At 43.5% G+C, this 18,289-nt stretch overlaps 1 protein-coding gene across 2 annotated transcripts in view; it reads right to left on the minus strand.

The window, feature by feature from the left end:
* Positions 1-18,289, minus strand: part of PJA2 (praja ring finger ubiquitin ligase 2) — a 79,048-nt gene that overhangs the window by 7,889 nt on the left and 52,870 nt on the right. For both annotated transcript variants that reach the window (XM_068979709.1, XM_068979710.1), the window contains 2 exons: positions 17,380-17,565; positions 11,600-11,711 (listed from right to left, as the gene is read on the minus strand). In XM_068979709.1, coding sequence (XP_068835810.1) covers positions 11,600-11,711; positions 17,380-17,565 — 298 coding nt within the window. The remainder of the gene's footprint in view (positions 1-11,599; positions 11,712-17,379; positions 17,566-18,289) is intronic.

Here is an 18,289-nt window from a genome sequence, read left to right on the forward strand (position 1 = left end):
CGACTAACCATGCGTACCTGTAAGAGACTGACTCCAGCTTTCAGGAAACACACAGGCTCAAAGTGAAGGGATGGAAAAAGACACTCTATTCAAGAGAAGTCAAAGAGCAGGGGCAGCTCTATTGCTTTAGATAAAAGAAACTTTAAGCCAAAAACTGTAGTAAGAGGCAAAGACGACTATTATATGAAGAATCAACTCATCAAGAGGGTGTGACAACCATAAAAGATAGGGACCGAATAGCAGAGGCCTCGGCACAGGGAGCGAGTGAGACCAGACCTCAAGTGAGGCTAGGCAGCAATGAGGAGGAGAGCCTCAGCACAGTGAGCAAGTGAGACAGACCCCAAGTGAGACCAGGCCTCAGCACAGTGAGCAAGTAAGACCAGACCTCAAGTGAGACCAGACCTCAGCATAGTGAGCAAGTAAACCAGACCTGAAGTAAGATTAGGCCTCAGCACAGTGAGCAAGTAAACCAGACCTCAAGTGAGATTAGGCCTCAGCACAGTGAGCAAGTAAACCAGACCTCAAGTGAGATTAGGCCTCAGCACAGTGAGCAAGTAAACCAGACCTCAAGTGAGATTAGGCCTCAGCACAGTGAGCAAGTAAACCAGACCTCAAGTGAGATTAGGCCTCAGCACAGTGAGCAAGTAAACCAGACCTCAAGTGAGATTAGGCCTCAGCACAGTGAGCAAGTAAACCAGACCTCAAGTGAGATTAGGCCTCAGCACAGTGAGCAAGTAAACCAGACCTCAAGTGAGATCAGGCCTCAAGTGAGATCAGGCCTCAGCACAGTGAGCAAGTAAGACAGACCTCAAGTGAGACTAGACAGCACTAAGGTAGTATCAGGGGAGTTCAGTAACTCACTTTCAGCAGCACACACACTACCCAGACAGGAAACAAACAGGAAACCCTGGACTTGGGCTCTGCTCTAGGTGACACGGACCCAACAGGCAGACGCAGAACGCTCCACAGAGCAAGCAGCAGGGCACACTCTTCCTGGGTGCACACGGGGCAGTCTCCACGTTAGAGCCTAGCTCAAGACAAGTCTTGACAACTTGATAAGCCTCAAGTCACACTGACAATCGTTTCTGACCAAAATGGCAAGAAATAAAAAATCAACAACAGGAAGAAACTGGAAAATTCGTAACTACGTGGAATTAAACAAAACACTTCTAACAACCAATGGGTTGTTCACATGTTCAGTATGCCAAAACTTACAGGATGAAGCAAAAACAGATCTAAGAGGAAAGTTTGTAACAAAAAAAGTCTACATTAAAAAAAAAAAAAATTATTCAGGCAACCTAACTTTACATTAAAATTTGTATAGAACCACAAAAGACCCTGATCGTGAATAGCCAAAGCAAAGAACAAAGCTGAAGGCATCACATTTCCTGGTACTATAAAGCATAGTGATTAAAACAGTATGGAACTGGAAAAATATAGACACACACAACAGTGGAACAGAATCAAGAACCTAGAAATAAACCCTGGAAAATACAGGACCTGATAAAGGAGCCAGGGCTGCTCAATGGGGAAAGGACAATCTCCTCAACAAGCGGTACTGGGAGGACCGAGACATCACATGCAGATGGAGCATCACGTGCGTAAAGCTGAATCCCTAAGAGTGACGGACGCCTCTGGACTGTGGTGCTTGAGAAGACTCTTGAGAGTACTGCAGACTGCAAGGAGATCCAACCAGTCCATCCTAAGGGAAACCAACCCTAAATATTCACTGAAGGACTGATGCTGAAGCTGAAGCTCCAGTACTCTGGCCAGCTGATGTGAAGAGCCGACTCACTGGAAAACACCCTGATGCTGGGCAAGACTGAAGGTGGGAGGAGAAGGGGACGCCAGAGGAGGAGACGGTTGGAGGGCACCACCGGCTCAATGGGCTGAGTCTGAACAAGCTGTGGGCGAAGGTATAAGACAGGGAAGCCAGGTGTGCTGTGGTCCAGGGGCTGTAAAGAGTCAGACACGGCTCAGTGACTGAGCAACAGCCGCCCTACACCACTCACCAAGAGTCAGCCTGACACGGAGCAGAGACTGGTGCACGAGGGCGGAAACAGCAGGCTTCCAGGCGCAAGGCAAGCCAGGGCTGGGCATCCAGGGCGGCAAGCTGACCGCAGGTGACAAAGCTGCACTGTGTGCCTGAAGTCAGGAGAGGGAGCGAGTCTCAGATGCTCTCACAAGACAGAAACGGTAGTTACGTGAGCTGACGGAGGGTAGCAACTCTCCTGTGATAATCACAAGTGTATCAAACCAACATACTGTGCGCCTGGTACGCTTGTGTGCCAACTCGCTTCAGTCGTGTCAGACTGTGCAGCCCCGTGGACTGCAGCCTGCCAGGCTCCTCTGTCCCTGGGATTCTCCAGGCGAGGACACTGCAGTGTGTTGCCAGGCCCTCCTCCAGGGACCCTCCTGACCCAGGGACTTTACAGCACCGCCCGGGAAGCCTCGCGGTCTGCCTTAAACCTACACAATGTTACATGTCACTTATATCCCAATAAAGCTGGAACAATGTGGTACATACAAGCAGTGGAGTACAATTCAGCCTTGAAAAATAAGGGAGTTCTGACACACGCTAAAACAAGGGGGAACGCTGAAGACACTGCAAGGTGAAACAGGCCAATCGCAGACGGAGAGATGCTGTATCCCTGATACGAGGCTGTGTAGGTTTAAGGCGGACCATAGGGCTTCTGCTAGTGGTCAAGCCCCTGGGTCAGGATGGTCCATGGAGGAGGGCATGGCTTTTCCAGCCACAGGACTGGAAAATGTCAGTTTTCATTCCAATCCCAAAGAAAGGCAATGCCAAAGAATTCTCAAACTACCACACAGTTGCACCCATCTCACATGCTAGTAAAGTAATGTCCAAAATTCTCCAAGCCAGGCTTCAGCAATATGTGAGCCGTGAACTTCCTGATGTTCAAGCTGGTTTTAGAAAAGGCAGAGGAACCAGAGATCAAATTGCCAGCATCCGCTGGATCATGGAAAAACCGAGAGTTCCAGAAAAACATCTGCTTTATTGATGATGCCAAAGCCTTTTACTGTGTGGATCACAATAAACTGTGGAAAATTCTTCAAGAGATGGAAATACTAGACCACCTGACCTGCCTCTTGAGAAATCTTCCTGTAGGTCAGGAAGCAACAGTTAGAACTGGACATGGAACAACAGACTGGTTCCAAATAGGAAAAGGAGTACATCAAGGCTGCATATTGTCACCCTGCTTATTTAACGTCTCTGCAGAGTACATCATGAGAAACGCTGGGCTGGATGAAGCCCAAGCTGGAATCAAGATTGCTGGGAAAAATATCAATAACCTCAGATATGCAGATGACACCACCCTTATGGCAGAAAGTGAAGAGGAACTAAAAAGCCTCTTGATGAAAGTGAAAGAGGAGAGTGAGAAAGTTGGCTTAAAGCTCAACATTCAGAAAATGAAGATCATGGCATCCAGTCCCATCACTTCATGAGAAATAGATGGGGAAACAGTGGAAACACTGTCAGACTTTATTTTGGGGGGCTCCAAAATCACTGCAGATGGTGACTGCAGCCACGAAATTAAAAGACGCTTACTCCTTGGAAGAAAAGTTATGACCAACCTAGATAGCATATTCAAAAGCAGAGACACTACTTTGCTGACTAAAGTCAGTCTAGTCAAGGCTATGGTTTTTCCTTTGGTCATGTATGGATGTGAGAGTTGGACTGTGAAGAAGGCTGAGCACCAAAGAATTGATGCTTTTGAACTGTGGTGTTGGAGAAGACTCTTGAGAGTCCCTTGGACTGCAAGGAGATCCAACCAGTCCATTCTGAAGGAGATCAACCCTGGGATTTCTTTGGAAGGAATGGTGCTAAAGCTGAAGCTCCAGTACTTTGGCCACCTCATGCGAAGAGTTGACTCATTGGAAAAGACTCTGATGCTGGGAAGGATTGGGGGCAGGAGGAGAAGGGGACGACCCAGGATGAGATGGCTGGATGGCATCTCTGACTTGATGGACATGAGTCTGAGTGAAGTCCGGGAGTTGGTGATGGACAGGCAGGCCTGGCGTGCTGCGATTCATGGGGTCGCAAAGAGTCAGACACGACTGAGCGACTGCACTGCACTGATACGAGGTACCTAAAGCAGTAAAATCCATAGGGCAGACAGGAGAATGAAGGCTGCCACAGAATGAGAAGAGCAGGGATGTGGTTCCTGTTTATGTACTTAATGCCTCTTAACTATTTACTTAAAATGGCTAGAATGGTAAATTTCACATTACAGGCCTGTTACCACAATACAAAATAAACTAGGCTTTCTAGGTAGGAATAGGATTCTGCCTGATGGTTAACACTGTGTTGCCTTGGATGGTAAACACAGTCTTTTGTATACTCCTCATAATCTAGCCTACGTATTTCAACAACCACCTTTCCAAAAAGAATTTGAGAAGACTTACAACAGAGCATAGGGCCAAAGCAAAGTCAGGACTGAAAAAGGAAATGGCAAAGACAGGTTTTCTGTAGAAGTTAATAAACACGGTTATTAACCGTGAACCCTAGTCTGACGCTGGACTTGCAGACAGACCTGCAGACAGCAGCCCAGTGCGCCAGCGGCAGGGCCCCTGCCTCTCAGCGCCAGATGCGCCTTCTTTCCAGGCTGTGGAACGGGTCTGGGCCTGTTAGGCGTCCTTCCTCTGCCTCAGGCTCAGGCAGTAGAGGGCGCTGGAGAGACCGGAGGGAAGGCCTGCTGCTTGGTTCCAGCGGGCTTGCCCCCAGCGGGGAGGAGGCCTTCCTGTCTCTACCCACAGGGCCTCCAGTGAGCGGCTTCCCTAGAGTCTGGCTCGAGAAGCCCACGCACTCTCCCCGTGCCTCACAGCTGCAGGGCGAGGCGCCAGCAGCCTCCCCGGCACCCACCTTGGGTGGCTTTATCGTAGGAGTGCTTCCAGTTAGTCACTTCCCTGGGAACAGCTTCTCCAGCACTCCAAAGCCAGATTTTTGCCAAAAACCAGAGGGCGTATTTCCAGCAAGTTCTGGCAGCCTAGCAGTACAAACACTTGTCTAAGAACCACGGCTGCGTCCTCTTCAGCACCGTCTGCATCCTAACCCTGTGGGCAGAGAGGCAGAGTGCTTCGTCTCAGCCCTAAGGCTATCCCTTAAATCTGCTACTGCTATATTCTTCCGAACTCACTTTACTCGGGCCTCCCATGAGGCACAGTGAAGAGACACAGGAGAAGCGGGTTCGATCCCTGGCTCAGGAAGATCCCCCAGAGAAGGGCAGGGCAACCCACTCCAGGATTCTTGCCTGGGAAATCACATGGACGGAGGAGCCGGGCGGGCTGCAGTCCATGGGGCCACAGAGTTGAAAACAGTCGGGTACACACACAGCCTAACTGTAGTTAGGATTTCTTATCCTGCTCAAACTCCTGTTTCCTTTCCTGCGGCTGAGCCCAGACACACAAAGAACTGGTGTCAGGCGCGATCCCGTGAAGGAAGAACGGACTGTGTGGCGGGATCTTTCGGCATGAGCTCAGTGCTGAGCGCCTCACTGCCTGGAGTGGGAGGCCCTCGAGGCACAGGCTGCAGCGTCAGAACTGCACTGTCTGTGGCGAAACGCAGCCACGTGCCGACTGAAGCGCGCGCCTGGGGAGCCCAGCTGCCCGCCCCACCCGACCTCACGGCAGTGACGGCAACTGCAAAAACTGACGTGTGAGGGGCCCTTCCGAGTGTCCCTGCAGGCCAACAAGGGGAAAAGGACAAACCTGGGCCCACTAACTTCCAAAGGGAAGCACAGGATGAGAACCAGAGTGTGCCCATGATAGCCCTGGAAAAAAATCTCTTATTTCTAAAAATCAAACATACATTTTAAATTAATTCTAAGTCTAGTCAAGTTTCTCAGATATTATACCACTAACTGGTTAAAAACAGGATCCTAAAGCTCAGAATGAGGATTTGTGGTTGAATTCAGATGCAACTGTTTTGAATCCCTATGCCACTCGAGTCTCCTTTACCAGCAGGAGCGGCTGACCATCCACAAACCACTTTCCTCTCCTTGAACATCCTGTAGAGGGATAACTGCGTGCAGGGCCCACATCTCTTAGTACTTCTATCTCCAACAGTAAAGTCACCAGAAGACGACAGCAGCCAGAAAAGGCAAGGTGACTGAGGACACCAGGCTCCAGAGAGCCGCAGGCTTGGGTCCCACCACCAAGGAAAGAACCCTAACCAGGCAGACCCTCGCTGAGGACGGGGAAAACAAGGGGGAAGGACACGGCAGCTGCCAATTACAGCCCGTGGCCAAGCATGGAAACGGGGGCCAGCGGCTCTGCAGACGCTCCATCTGCTTGGTGTATGTTTACGTTCATCTGCATCTAACCATTCTTTCCATCCTTCCCATTTTTATTTTATACAGAAGTCAACTTTACAGTTTAATCTTTACGGAAAAGAACATTCAGTACGACTGCCTTGGCTTGTGGAGTCATTAACATTGCCAGCAATGAATGCAGTGACTCTTGGGGCTCTGCATCTGCTCATCAGGGGAAAGAGTGAAAACTTCTGTTGTATCTTGTTAGACAGAAACGTAACTGTTGTGTATTGGATGGGAGCTCAAATGTTTGTTGAAAGGGGTATACAGACTCTAAGCAGTCAAAGATATATGGACTGTTCCAATGACCAATTCTCACTTCTCAGATCTAAATTCACTACTTTAATAAGCTCTGTGAAAATGGATTTGGGCCGTTAAATATTTTCCCTCCTGACAGCTATCATGATGCCAAGCTTTGTTCACAGAGACTACTCAAGAGACGGAGCAGCAGGGAAAGGACTTTGCTCCCGATCCTCGTGAGAAGCCCAACCAGCTTCTGTGGCACAAACAGCCGACTCCTGCAGTGCACACAGCTTCTCTAGCACCCAGCTCTTGCAGGGCACGCGGCCAGTAGGCTTCCCCAGCCCCACCGCGGACACAGCGTTCCAGGCAGACATCACCCTCCAGGGCTGGTCTGCCCCAAGTTCTGCCAGCCGAGGACCGCAGCGCCCTCTCTGCCATTCACTGAGCCACGGCTGTGCCATCTCCACCAAGGTGTGGACCCCAGCCACGGAGCACAGTGCGGGCCCTTCCTCAGGTGGGCCTGGTGGCGGCTGCTCCTTGCGTGTGCTTGCTCCATACTCTATAGCACGATCTTTATTACCGAACACGCCCTTTTCATTCTGATCCCTTGTTACAGTGATTTTTACATATGTTGAAATTTCAGGTATTTATCAGCACTACATATTGCAGTCATCAAAAAGGAATAATGAGCCCAGGGACACAAACGTGTATTAAAGCAGAGTTAGCCTAGAATACCCTCCCCAAATGGATCTCCCTATAATAGAATCCCTTCTGTTTGTTTATGAGCTCTCTTTACAGTAAAACTTTCCCATAAAGAGACAGGGAAATGGAAAGTAAGAGCCTGTTACTTCTCCTTTCTTTCTCATGAGTTAACTACAGCTGCAATCATGAATGCCCTTCAATTCCCTATGTACTTCTCAAGGTAAACTCTGTAAGAACTCATCTGTTAATTTCAATATAGGTAAAATTAACTTATTATCTTGGCACTTACATATATGTAAGATGATCTGGGGTCACTTATAAGCAACAAGTGCAAGAAAGACCACTTTACAGCCACTGCTACGAAAATCCGTAAAAACCTGTCTACACCTTAGTACAATATATATTCAGATGTTAGCCCAAGTGTCAGAAAGACAACTAGATGGCCTAAACAGCCTTAAAGCAGCACAATCCTTTGTCAGCACAGAATCTAGTTTCTAAAGAATAAAATAATTTAGCTTTTAAAGAATGAAGACTTACACCAAATGATTTATTACGGACTTTGAATGACCACTAATTCCAGATTAGTGATTACCACTAATTCATGATGTTAGACGATTACCACTTGGCTAGCTGATAATCTGAAGGCATCTTTGAATAGAGCCATTTACGGAGAGCTTATGACGACACCAGATACCTTGCTAAGTGGAAAACTTTGTTTTCCCCATTTTGTAGATGAGGACCTACAACTTAAAGAGGATAAGTCAACTATCCAAGGTCACACTGCCTGCAAGAATCACTCTGACTCAAAAGCCTATGTGCTCATCCCACTTACTATCTTTCTAAGGCCTGCACCCCAGTGTATACGCAGTGCTCTGTAAATATGTGAGGGGTTTCCTCGGGGCTTACGGGTATGGAGCCTTGAAAAGACCAAACTTCCATTAACTTTCTTATGTAATCTCTCTTCAAAGGAATCTGCCTAACAACGCACCTCCTATCACAGGATCATGCTGGCTCTCCTACTCCGCATTCCTTTTTATACGCTCCTCTTTCTCCACTTTATAAATAAAAGCATTCTTCTTTCCCATTCAGAGGGGCAATCTCAAAGACTGGGGCCAAGCTGAGCTGTAATGACTGAATAACAAACCTCTGTGGAGGACTTCCCATCTTCCACTTTCAAAAAAAACTGAAGGAGGCTCTCAACAAGTTTTGGGGATTTTGGCAAATACCTCAGAAGAATTCAGTGATAATGTTATGATAAACTCCTTCCATCCCTACCAATTGATTTATCTGAATAAGGTTTCCCAACCTTCATTCATAAAGATGAAAAGCAGAAATAAAGTTCATGCTGACTTGTGTCTCCCTCTACAAATAAATTCACTCAATCAGGAAGGAAAAAAAAGCCTCTGTCATTAAGAGATGCATTTCTAATGAAAGTTTACTTTATGTTTAAGTAATTATATATAAAATTTGTAAGTTTGTTCTTTATCAATAGATACCACAAACAACTTTAACTCAATCTACACCAGGTTTTTTTTTTTACATTTAAATTGCTGAAGATATTTTTACTGCAAACTGGTATAATAGGTTAAATAATATTACTTAGGTTTTATGCTAAAAGTCTTTAGATGTCAATGTCAAGACGTACAAAGGAAAACTTAAATTTGGGGGAGACTAAGTAAAAAGTTTTAATAACACTGTGTCAAACAGGTAAAAACCTTAAGTATTTTGCCCTATTTCTCACTCAAATCTGAGAAAGATATGAGGCAAATGTTTATTGCCAGTGTATTAACCAACAGCAACTACGCAAAAAGAAAGGTCAGTCTAGTATTGGAAGGATAACAGAAATGAAAACCACCACTGCCAAAAAGAGACGGTTGCTAAGAAAAAAAAAAACAAAAGCAAAGCGCTCAGTTTGCTTATTATTCATACCTGTTTTTCACTTATTTACAAAATGTTAGTGTTAAAACTAAAAGGAAAAATCCTCAATTGTAAATTATTTCAGTTCATTTTCCAAAATGATTAAGTAAGTGCATGCTAGACCAAGGAAAATAAAGATTTCCCAAGACTGACAGGAAGAAGGAACTGTACTGGTTCCCTAGGAGTGAAACACGTCTCAGTCAAATCCAAATAAAATAAAGCTGAGCACTCAATCTGAAGCAGCGGGTATGCTGTGGGGAAGGGAGACACTTAACGCCGCTAACCTGATGGGTAAGAACGACTGAGAGTGCGCAGCCACGGGGCCTCCCTGGGAACGGAGGGCAGCAGTGAGAGAGTCTAAGCTCCCTGGGCGTGCGAGGCTCTTTCCTGCTCGGGTCTTTGCCACGCAGCTACTGCCTTTACCCAGCATGACCCTCGGGACAAGCCTCTCTAGCTCTTTTAAGATGCCAAATGTCACATTTCTCATTAATAGCAAATAATGAAGTTTTTAATTTTCAAAACGTCTTTCTAAAGATATTACCACATCATAGGAGACCATAAGCCACTAGCATAATGGGAAAAACTATCTAAGCACTGCAAAACCAGACTCTAACACTGACGTATCTGTGTGGTCACTTAAAATTTGTTTGACCCAAGGAAGTTCGTAATCTTTAACCTTTACACATTCTATTTCTGATGCAGGTTATCATGCTGCACCACAGTTTTCGTGTCAGAATTTGGCAAGGCAAGTTATATAACCTGGGAAAAGCCCTAAGAATGTATAATTCTGTCTCATGACGTTCTAACTTTTCTTCTAGTATACAGTATTTCCCCCCCTCCCAGTTCTACTGCAATATAATTGATATACAGTACCATGTAAATTTGATATATATAGCATGATGATTTGACATAGATAACACTATGAAACCATTATCCCAACAAGTCTAGTCAACACCCATCATCTCAACAGATGAAAAATTAAACAGAAAAAAATTATTTCCTTGTGATGAGAAGTCTTAAGATTGACCCTCTTCACAGTTTTCACACATGCGGTCACTATACGCAGCGTCACCTACACCCACCACGTTGCACATCCATCTCCAGCAGGCATCTACTGTGTGCTGCTGCTGCTGCTGCTAAGGCGCGCCAGTCGTGTCCGACTCTGTGCGGCCCCGCAGATGGCAGCTCACCAGGCTCCTCCATCCGTGGGATTTTCCAGGCAAGAGTACTGGAGTGGGGTGCCATCGTCTTCTCCGCATTCATCGCATAACTGGGAGTCTATGCTTCTGACCGCTTTCATCCAATCCCTGCTTCCCCACAACCCCTTGCCTCTAGTAACCACAAACGTCATCTCTTTTCCTGAGTTTGTTTGTTTTCAATGTATAATCGACCTACAACAGTGTATTAGTTCATTAGTACACTACCAACATAGTGACTGGGGATTTCTATACATTTCAAAACAATCACCACAATATAATATTTCTCCTGTAGCCACTCTGAGAAAAACATACACTATGAAGAGTAACTGAGAGCAATGATCTCCGTGGAGGATGACACACGCCTCAGTGACGCTGAGGCAGAGGTGACCTACATGTGCACACGCACGTGTAGGTAAGGAGGTCTGTCTCTGTTTCCTACTTTACAAATCTAATCTCACGGGGTTTCAAGGTAAGATACCATTACAGTGTCCCTGAAAGTCCTCTCGTTCTGTTTCCTTCTTTTACTTTTGACTCATTCATCTTATTACCACTCCTCCACTGGAAATCACCACGGAGACAGTGATGAAAAGACTTCTTAACAACACCATCCACTGGTGCAATGCAAGTTCCCAAACGTGAAAAAGCCTGGGCTTTCGACCACAGGCAAATACAATTTTGAAGAAGCTATTTGTGTTTTGGTCAAACAAAGCAAAGAAGGCAAGACAAACAGGCACCCAATGTCCATGTTTATGAACCTGTGTACATGTGTGGGGATGAGGGGGAGTAAATTTTCCAACCGCATTCAGCAGCTACATAGATTCAGAAGCCATACGAACCAAAAAAGGGAAGTAATCTGAAATATATCTTTAGATATCTTTAATTTCATTTAACAAAGATACTTGTGTGTACGTGTATAAAAAATATTCAGATTCACAGACCTGTATAATTCAATAGAGGAAGTGTATTTCCTAAATGTAAAAAAACAAATACTATACTCTGCAGTAGATACTGGAAAATACTGTAATTTCAGGCAAATGGGCAGGATGTCAAGTATAATTTATATATACCCTGAACCACTACTCAGTAACTGCTATTATACTGGCAAGAAAATTATTCACCTTTTCTTGAAAGCAGTTTAGAAAAATCTTTCATTTTTATCACTGTGCATCCCACCAGCCATATATAGGTACCAGAGCACTAAAATACCTCCATAGCCTGGGCTAAGCGCTCTTCCAGCGCCATGTAAGTGAGGAACTGAGGATCCACATAAGAAATAGCTTCAGCAACTCCGAGTCCATCTGCGAAGCCATCAAACAAGCTGGGGGAAAAAAAAGTACAACCGTGATTTGGGAAACCTGAATGGTGAAGACATAATTACACACTAGCATACTGGGAAGCCAATAAGCACACAAGCAGAAAACCTTAAAATATTTTAGTATAATCTTACGGGGTGAGGGGCGAGAAGAACCCAACAGGAAATTAAACGCTAGGTGTAAGGAGTTAAGATGCCATTGCCATCCCTAACAGGCTGCCACGCTCACTGCACAAAGTTCGTAAGAAAATCCTCTGCTGTTTCTAGTTCTAGTTCTGGGAACCGTGTATGGCTGGGATAAAGGCAACACTTCTTATCTACTAATTCCTTCCCGTGTCTTTCCCCTTAATTTCGGTTTCCAACGTGAACTTTGGTGAGAGCATGGTAAGAACTGCTCCCTCTGCTCTAAGTCTATCACTGGTCAAAGCCTCTTTTTCTTCTCTTACCTTGCACTGCTTAATCGCTCTGGCTTAAGAATACTTTATTTTCTCAAGTTTTTCTCATTAATTTCTCTTCTATTTTTCTAAGGACTTTTTCAGTCTGAAAAAGATCTGAGCTCCTAACTGCTCACTTCTATTACTCTGAAGGTTGTAAGCCACTTGGAAGAAAATATTATGTCTTAATCTGGTTCTCATCTTCTCCCCTCCACCTTTATATATACACAGATTCCTCCCTTTCCTCTAGACTTGGAAATACTAAATACTTAAAGGTTCAGAAAATATAAGATATCCTCCGTCATCTTTCTAAATCTTGTTCTGCTGGAATTCCATCTCCTCAATTATCCTTTCTGCAGACAATTCCTAAGCCTTTACCTAATACAAACTCTCTCTTGAGTTCTTGACCTATATTTTTAATTTTCTGTGGGGCGCTTTACCTCAATGAACTCCTACCACCTCGAATTCAACATCTCCAAAAATGGGCTTACTTTGTCTAGTTAAAGACAAGCTTCTGTTGACCTCCACATTCCTATCAGAAACTGAGTATCACAGTCAATAACACCCAGGCACTTATGCTAATAGCTCAAAACAGTTACGATGTGCCTCGGTGCCTCCATTAAAATTACAGAGCTATGGCCCAGAGATCTAAAGTATTTCTATGAAGACTATACTACAGCTTAGTAGTATCTAAAAATCAGCAGACATCATACAGTACGAAAGGAACGGGCATTTTCACACAATCACAGATTTTAGAATTAGAATTAAACCTTAGATTACTGAATCCAACCGCACTGTTAACTCCTTCATCTATCAGTGGGATACAGGTCAGAGAGGAAGAATCTTGGAGTCAGACAGATAGGAATTTAATGTCACATTTAACTGAATTATTGTTAAACAATATGAAATTTTTATTGGGTTGTTACTGTTTATTTATAAAACAAATTAGATGAGTAAGTGCACACAGGTGCTGTGCAGAGATGGCACCAGATCAGGCATTCAGGAAGCAGCAGAGCCGCTCTCTGCACGCAGGACACACACTGCTCTCTAAGCAGGCGTGCGTGGCAGAGGAGAGCCCACATTCCAAGTTTGAAATGTACGAGTTCAGTGCTCGAGCTCTGCCTGCTGAAGCAACACAAACTATGTCCCCTTACTCTTTCAAGTGATGGAATCCAGCATCCCATAAAATTCTTTTCTTGTCTAAGCTAAACAAACCTAGACACTCAGAGCATAATTTGGTTGTACCCTGGTAACTGAAGAACGACCAGTGAACATTAAACATTCCAGTATTGTTCACTTGGTAAAAACCCTGGTAATAACTGCCTCAGACGAGAAGCACCACAGACACTAACACAGCAGCTTGAGAGGAGACAGGTTATCTTCCCACTCAATGGTAAAAATGGGAACTGTGCAGGGGTGAACTCTGAGAGGCAGTACCTTCACAGAGTGATCAGAATCAATGTCCTCATGGGACGGCTTGACACCATGTGCCTCCTGACACGCACTGAGAACAGAACCCTGCTCCTATGGTCTGCCTGCTAACGCCATCTAACTCACACCTAACCATGCCATCAGACAAAATTAACCTAAGAGACATTGCTGGAGTTCAGCTCCAGCAGCCAGGGGACCAGCCTGAAGGGATGAGCGGTGTCGGCGGGGAATGATGCAGCCTCTGACTCGAGGCGCGGGGCTACACGTTTATTTCAAGCATCAGGTCTTCTTTTATCCTTTGACAAAAGCATCAGGTCAGAGGTTTGACATTTTCAGTTCCCCTTCACCCAGACTGTTGTCTCCTTGTTGCCCTTCAAGCAGAGCTCCTGCTTCAGCAGTTCTCTCAGAATCGTGTTTCCTTGTGAGTACACTGCATGCTATGTCTGGGCTGCCTACCACACTCCTCAGTTCATTTCTTATCTTTCTAATCCTGCTTGCCCCTAGGATCCTAAGCTCACTATCTCCTAAAAAGGCTTCTAGCTATTCCTAATTATTCCTAAACCCTAAGCTCAACAAACTTCTTTGCCATAAACATTTCCCTCAGAAACAGGTCTCAGATAACAATCCTTCCCGTGGCCTCAAGCTGCGGCCTACATGCTCACCCTGGGACATTCTTTGTAAAGATCCTTGAACAAATGTCAATGGTTACTTTATAGATTATTTTCTGGGCACAACTGCAGAAGGCTTTGTGCTTTCTCATGCTTCTCTCAAGAACAATAAGCACCTTAACATTCTTTCCAGCCAACTCAACTGAAGAAAGGAAGAAACAAGTCAGAATCACAAGAGCTAACTCGTTCATCCTGGGACCGAGCCTGTGGGGTGAGGAGAGGGGGTTGGGGGCCATGCCTCCATTTTGTCAGTAACGCCTAATGTGGCTCCCGACAAGTCATTCTACAAAATAAGCAGCTTGTACTTTTAAAAATACCAAATTCATAAAAAACTAAGACCAAGGAAATGTTTCAGATTAAAAGAAACTAAAGAAAACGTGTTAACTAATATATCTTGGACTGCATCAGAAAAAAAATCTCTAATGGCATTAGTGGGACAATTACAGATATCTGAATAGCTCTGTAGATTAGAATAGTACTTGTATCAGTATTGATTTTCTGATTTTTATAATTTTACTGTATATGAAAATCTTCCCATTTTAATGAAATTCATTCTAGGTGATTTCTAAGTAAAGAGGCAATCATTACTAAATGCGTCAGAAAAAAATATAAATAAAGGAAAGAATGGCAACATGAACATGGTAAATGTTAATATTTACAGAATCTTAGTGAAAGGTATATGGGAATTTTCTGTACTACTGTCTGCCATTTTTCTGTAAGTCTGAAATAATTTCAAGAGTTTTAAAAATTCTACTCTTAAACCATGATTATAGCCATAAAGAATTAATTTCTCACAATCTAATTAGGTTAAGTATTATCATCCCAATTTCTTATTAGGCTGATAATTATTAAAAAATAATAATGGTAACTCAATTTCTAACCAAGAGGAAACTTAAGTTGTTATCAAAGAATAAATAAATGGTACATTTGGGATGTGTCTAAATCTAAAATCTATGTTTTTTGCACATCAACTCCTACCATACAAATCCATGAAATAGTCTCTGGTTATCCTATAGCATTTCTGTGACTTAATGAAAACAAAAAAGCAAGCCAACTTTTGATAGAGGATTTTTTCCATTTTCCTTTAAGCTAAAATAAAAAACCAAAGACTTTAATTTTTTTTTTTCTATGCAGAGGCAAAACTGAAAAGAAAAAAAAAAGCGTTAAATTTTGGAGTCACATAAGAATTGCTGCTGTTCACCATGGGCATTCCTTTAAGATGCCAAAATGACATGCTATTTTAATGTGAAAATCAAACCATATTTTTACCTTATCAACATTTAGCTACTACCACATAAATCAAACAGAATACCACCAAAGCAAATAATGAGGCGTTGCCATATTTAGACAAAATTCAGAACAGTAATTTCATAAATTTTGTCTTAAAAATCAAGGCTAAAAATTGGTTTCCATATTAGAAAAAAACAAACTACTTTGAAGCTTCACAACTTGGGGAGCAATCAGTAATGTCTTTACAAGCTTAATACAACAGCCATATCCAGAACAATCATCAATGAATTGGAAGCTTTCAAATTTAAGTTAAAATTCATTCAATAAAGACCTCAATCATTTCTTCAAATTTTTACGGGAAGCCTTTTTTGAAGGTTATTTAGAAATATATACATCAAGATCTTAAAAAATATCACATTAGTAATACCATCTCTTATTAATCTGTCCTAGAGAAACAATCTGATGTACAGATCAAGTTTTATGGGTGAAAAATTTACTGCACTATTTCAATAAGGAAATAATCAAGTAAATTTTCGTGCTTCTGTAGGGTGGAGTGTTTATACAGTATTTCTCATATGAAACCCTAAGTGTCTCCCAACATGCAGAGATGATGCTGAGTATACAATCCTGCTGAGCACTGTCAGAAACGACGGTGCATCATGTCATCAGGAAAAAAGTCAGAATGAACAAGCTCAGTAAGAGGGGAGTGGGCAGGCCTGAAGGAGGGGAGAAACAAAGGCGGTGTTCAAGGTCACCCAGACGAGGACCAGGTGAGGCCACTGATTCCATTATGCTTGGGAAGACAGAAAACAGGTCTCAGAAGAGAGCCTGCAGTATGCATTACAAACTAACTGTGTGGCTGTGAAGAAATCCCACTTCTGCTTCAGTAACAGGGTCACTAAGATCTGCTCTGACTCTTCCCCTCGGGAGGGAGGAACGGGTCAGCAAGGAGAATCACGGAGACACTGTGTTTCGTGTCTGGAAAAATTTAGAGAAGTACAAAGAAAAAATATTCAGAAAGAGAAACTGAAGACACAAAGGAGGCCTTAAAAATATATCACCAGGGGTCTGAATGAGTTTTTCTTACCTTTATTTTTCTAAATTTTCTGTAACGGAATTTTAACTGGAAAAATAAGACAAATTCTTAAAAATATATCTGTGCAGAGAAGAAAATAAGGGTAGTATCAAGCCATAATTTTTTCCAGAAAAAGTAACAAAAACAGAGTAGCTGGAACAAACATTCTCTCTACATCTCAGTAATTATTCACGGAGGGCTGTGCACACTTGAAAAAAAAGTCTAAGTTTATAAACCAAAATAGATAAATTCTGATCATTCTATCACAAGCAGTAACAATTCTATAATCCATTTAATGTACATGTTACTTTTATTTGAAGCTCACTATTCTTTGCAGCATGAAGTAAATTTAATCCATTCAACATCTCTGGGAATATACAACTGTATTTTGCAAATACAGAAGGAAAATTATAGTCTTGATTCTTCTGATTCAATCACAGGTTTTGAAATTCTTCAAGTAGTATTCATCATGGACTTTTATTTTTTACAGGATTATATTAAGTGCTATATTAAGGGGATCAGCACACACAATATAATTTATCATGAAAAAAAATTTTTAACACCAAATTTAAAAGTCAGAAATCTCAAACAAGTATGTGAATAACTAGGATACAAGGTAAGCATCTGTAGAGTTAATGGTCAAAGAAGGAAGAGGTCAATGACTAGAGTTCATGTAGGAAGCAATATCTGAAATGAGCTTGGAAGGAGAGGAAGACTGACAGATGAGAAAAATCGAAATATTCCCTAGTGTCAGAGATCCAGTCTTCATAATTTAGAGTCATGAACGAATTCTACGCAGTGAACGGTGAGCATGGCACGCACGCTGTGCTACATACCTCCAGTCCACATCCAAGTCTTCACTCACGCTGGAGTCATCCTCAAGGTTGTTGTTACCATCCAACATGAAAGCTTCTGGCTGTGCAAATTCGTTAGCGGGCTCATTCCCTTCATCACTGCTGCTCTCATTGACTTCACTGTACTGTAACCAAGGAATTTCTCCCTCTTCCAAGGATGTTTGTTCCCTATTACAAACATTTTCATGGAAGAAAAGATATTATTACTTTAAAACATATCATAAATTTTTTCTTTAAAGAGCTCTCTTTAGTGCAAGTAGAAACTTCACTTAAATTCTAAATTCTTGGTACTTACATGAGTCTAAGAAATCTGCCTTGTTCAGATGTGAACCCGTTTACTCGGTATACATCATCTGCACTCTCACTATCTGAACGGCTACATCCCGATCTCGAGTAGCTCCCCTCAGTCACAGTACGGCCACACTGCTCGGCCTGGCCTACTAACCCTGCAAAGCAGGAGCCGGCCCTGGGCTCGCCGCCCCCACCTGCACTGCTCTCCCGCTGCGCGCTCTCCTCCCGGAGCTGGGGAGCTCAGCCAGCCTCGCCGACACCCCCTCCACGTGAAACGCCGTCCACCAGATGCATGCTGCTCAGACCAAGCAATGTCGCTGCTTCAAGGGAAGCCTGTCGTGACCACTCATTTCAAGCAGCTCACCAGTCGCTGCTGATGCAGCATTCTGCTCATTCTCCTTACAGACCTTCCTTTTACTTATGACTTTATTGTTTATCATTAGTCATGCATCCACTAGAAAATAAGCTAACAGAAACGGATAGGCAAATCAATGACACAGATGAAGAAGATAAGAAAAGTGAAAGTATTTCAAAACAACAGGGGAAAAGGCCATTTGATGAATGACACTGAGACCACTGGGCACACACAGTGGGGGCGGGG

This window comes from Capricornis sumatraensis, chromosome 9 (genome assembly GCF_032405125.1).
Source record: "Capricornis sumatraensis isolate serow.1 chromosome 9, serow.2, whole genome shotgun sequence".
NCBI lineage: Eukaryota > Metazoa > Chordata > Mammalia > Artiodactyla > Bovidae > Capricornis > Capricornis sumatraensis.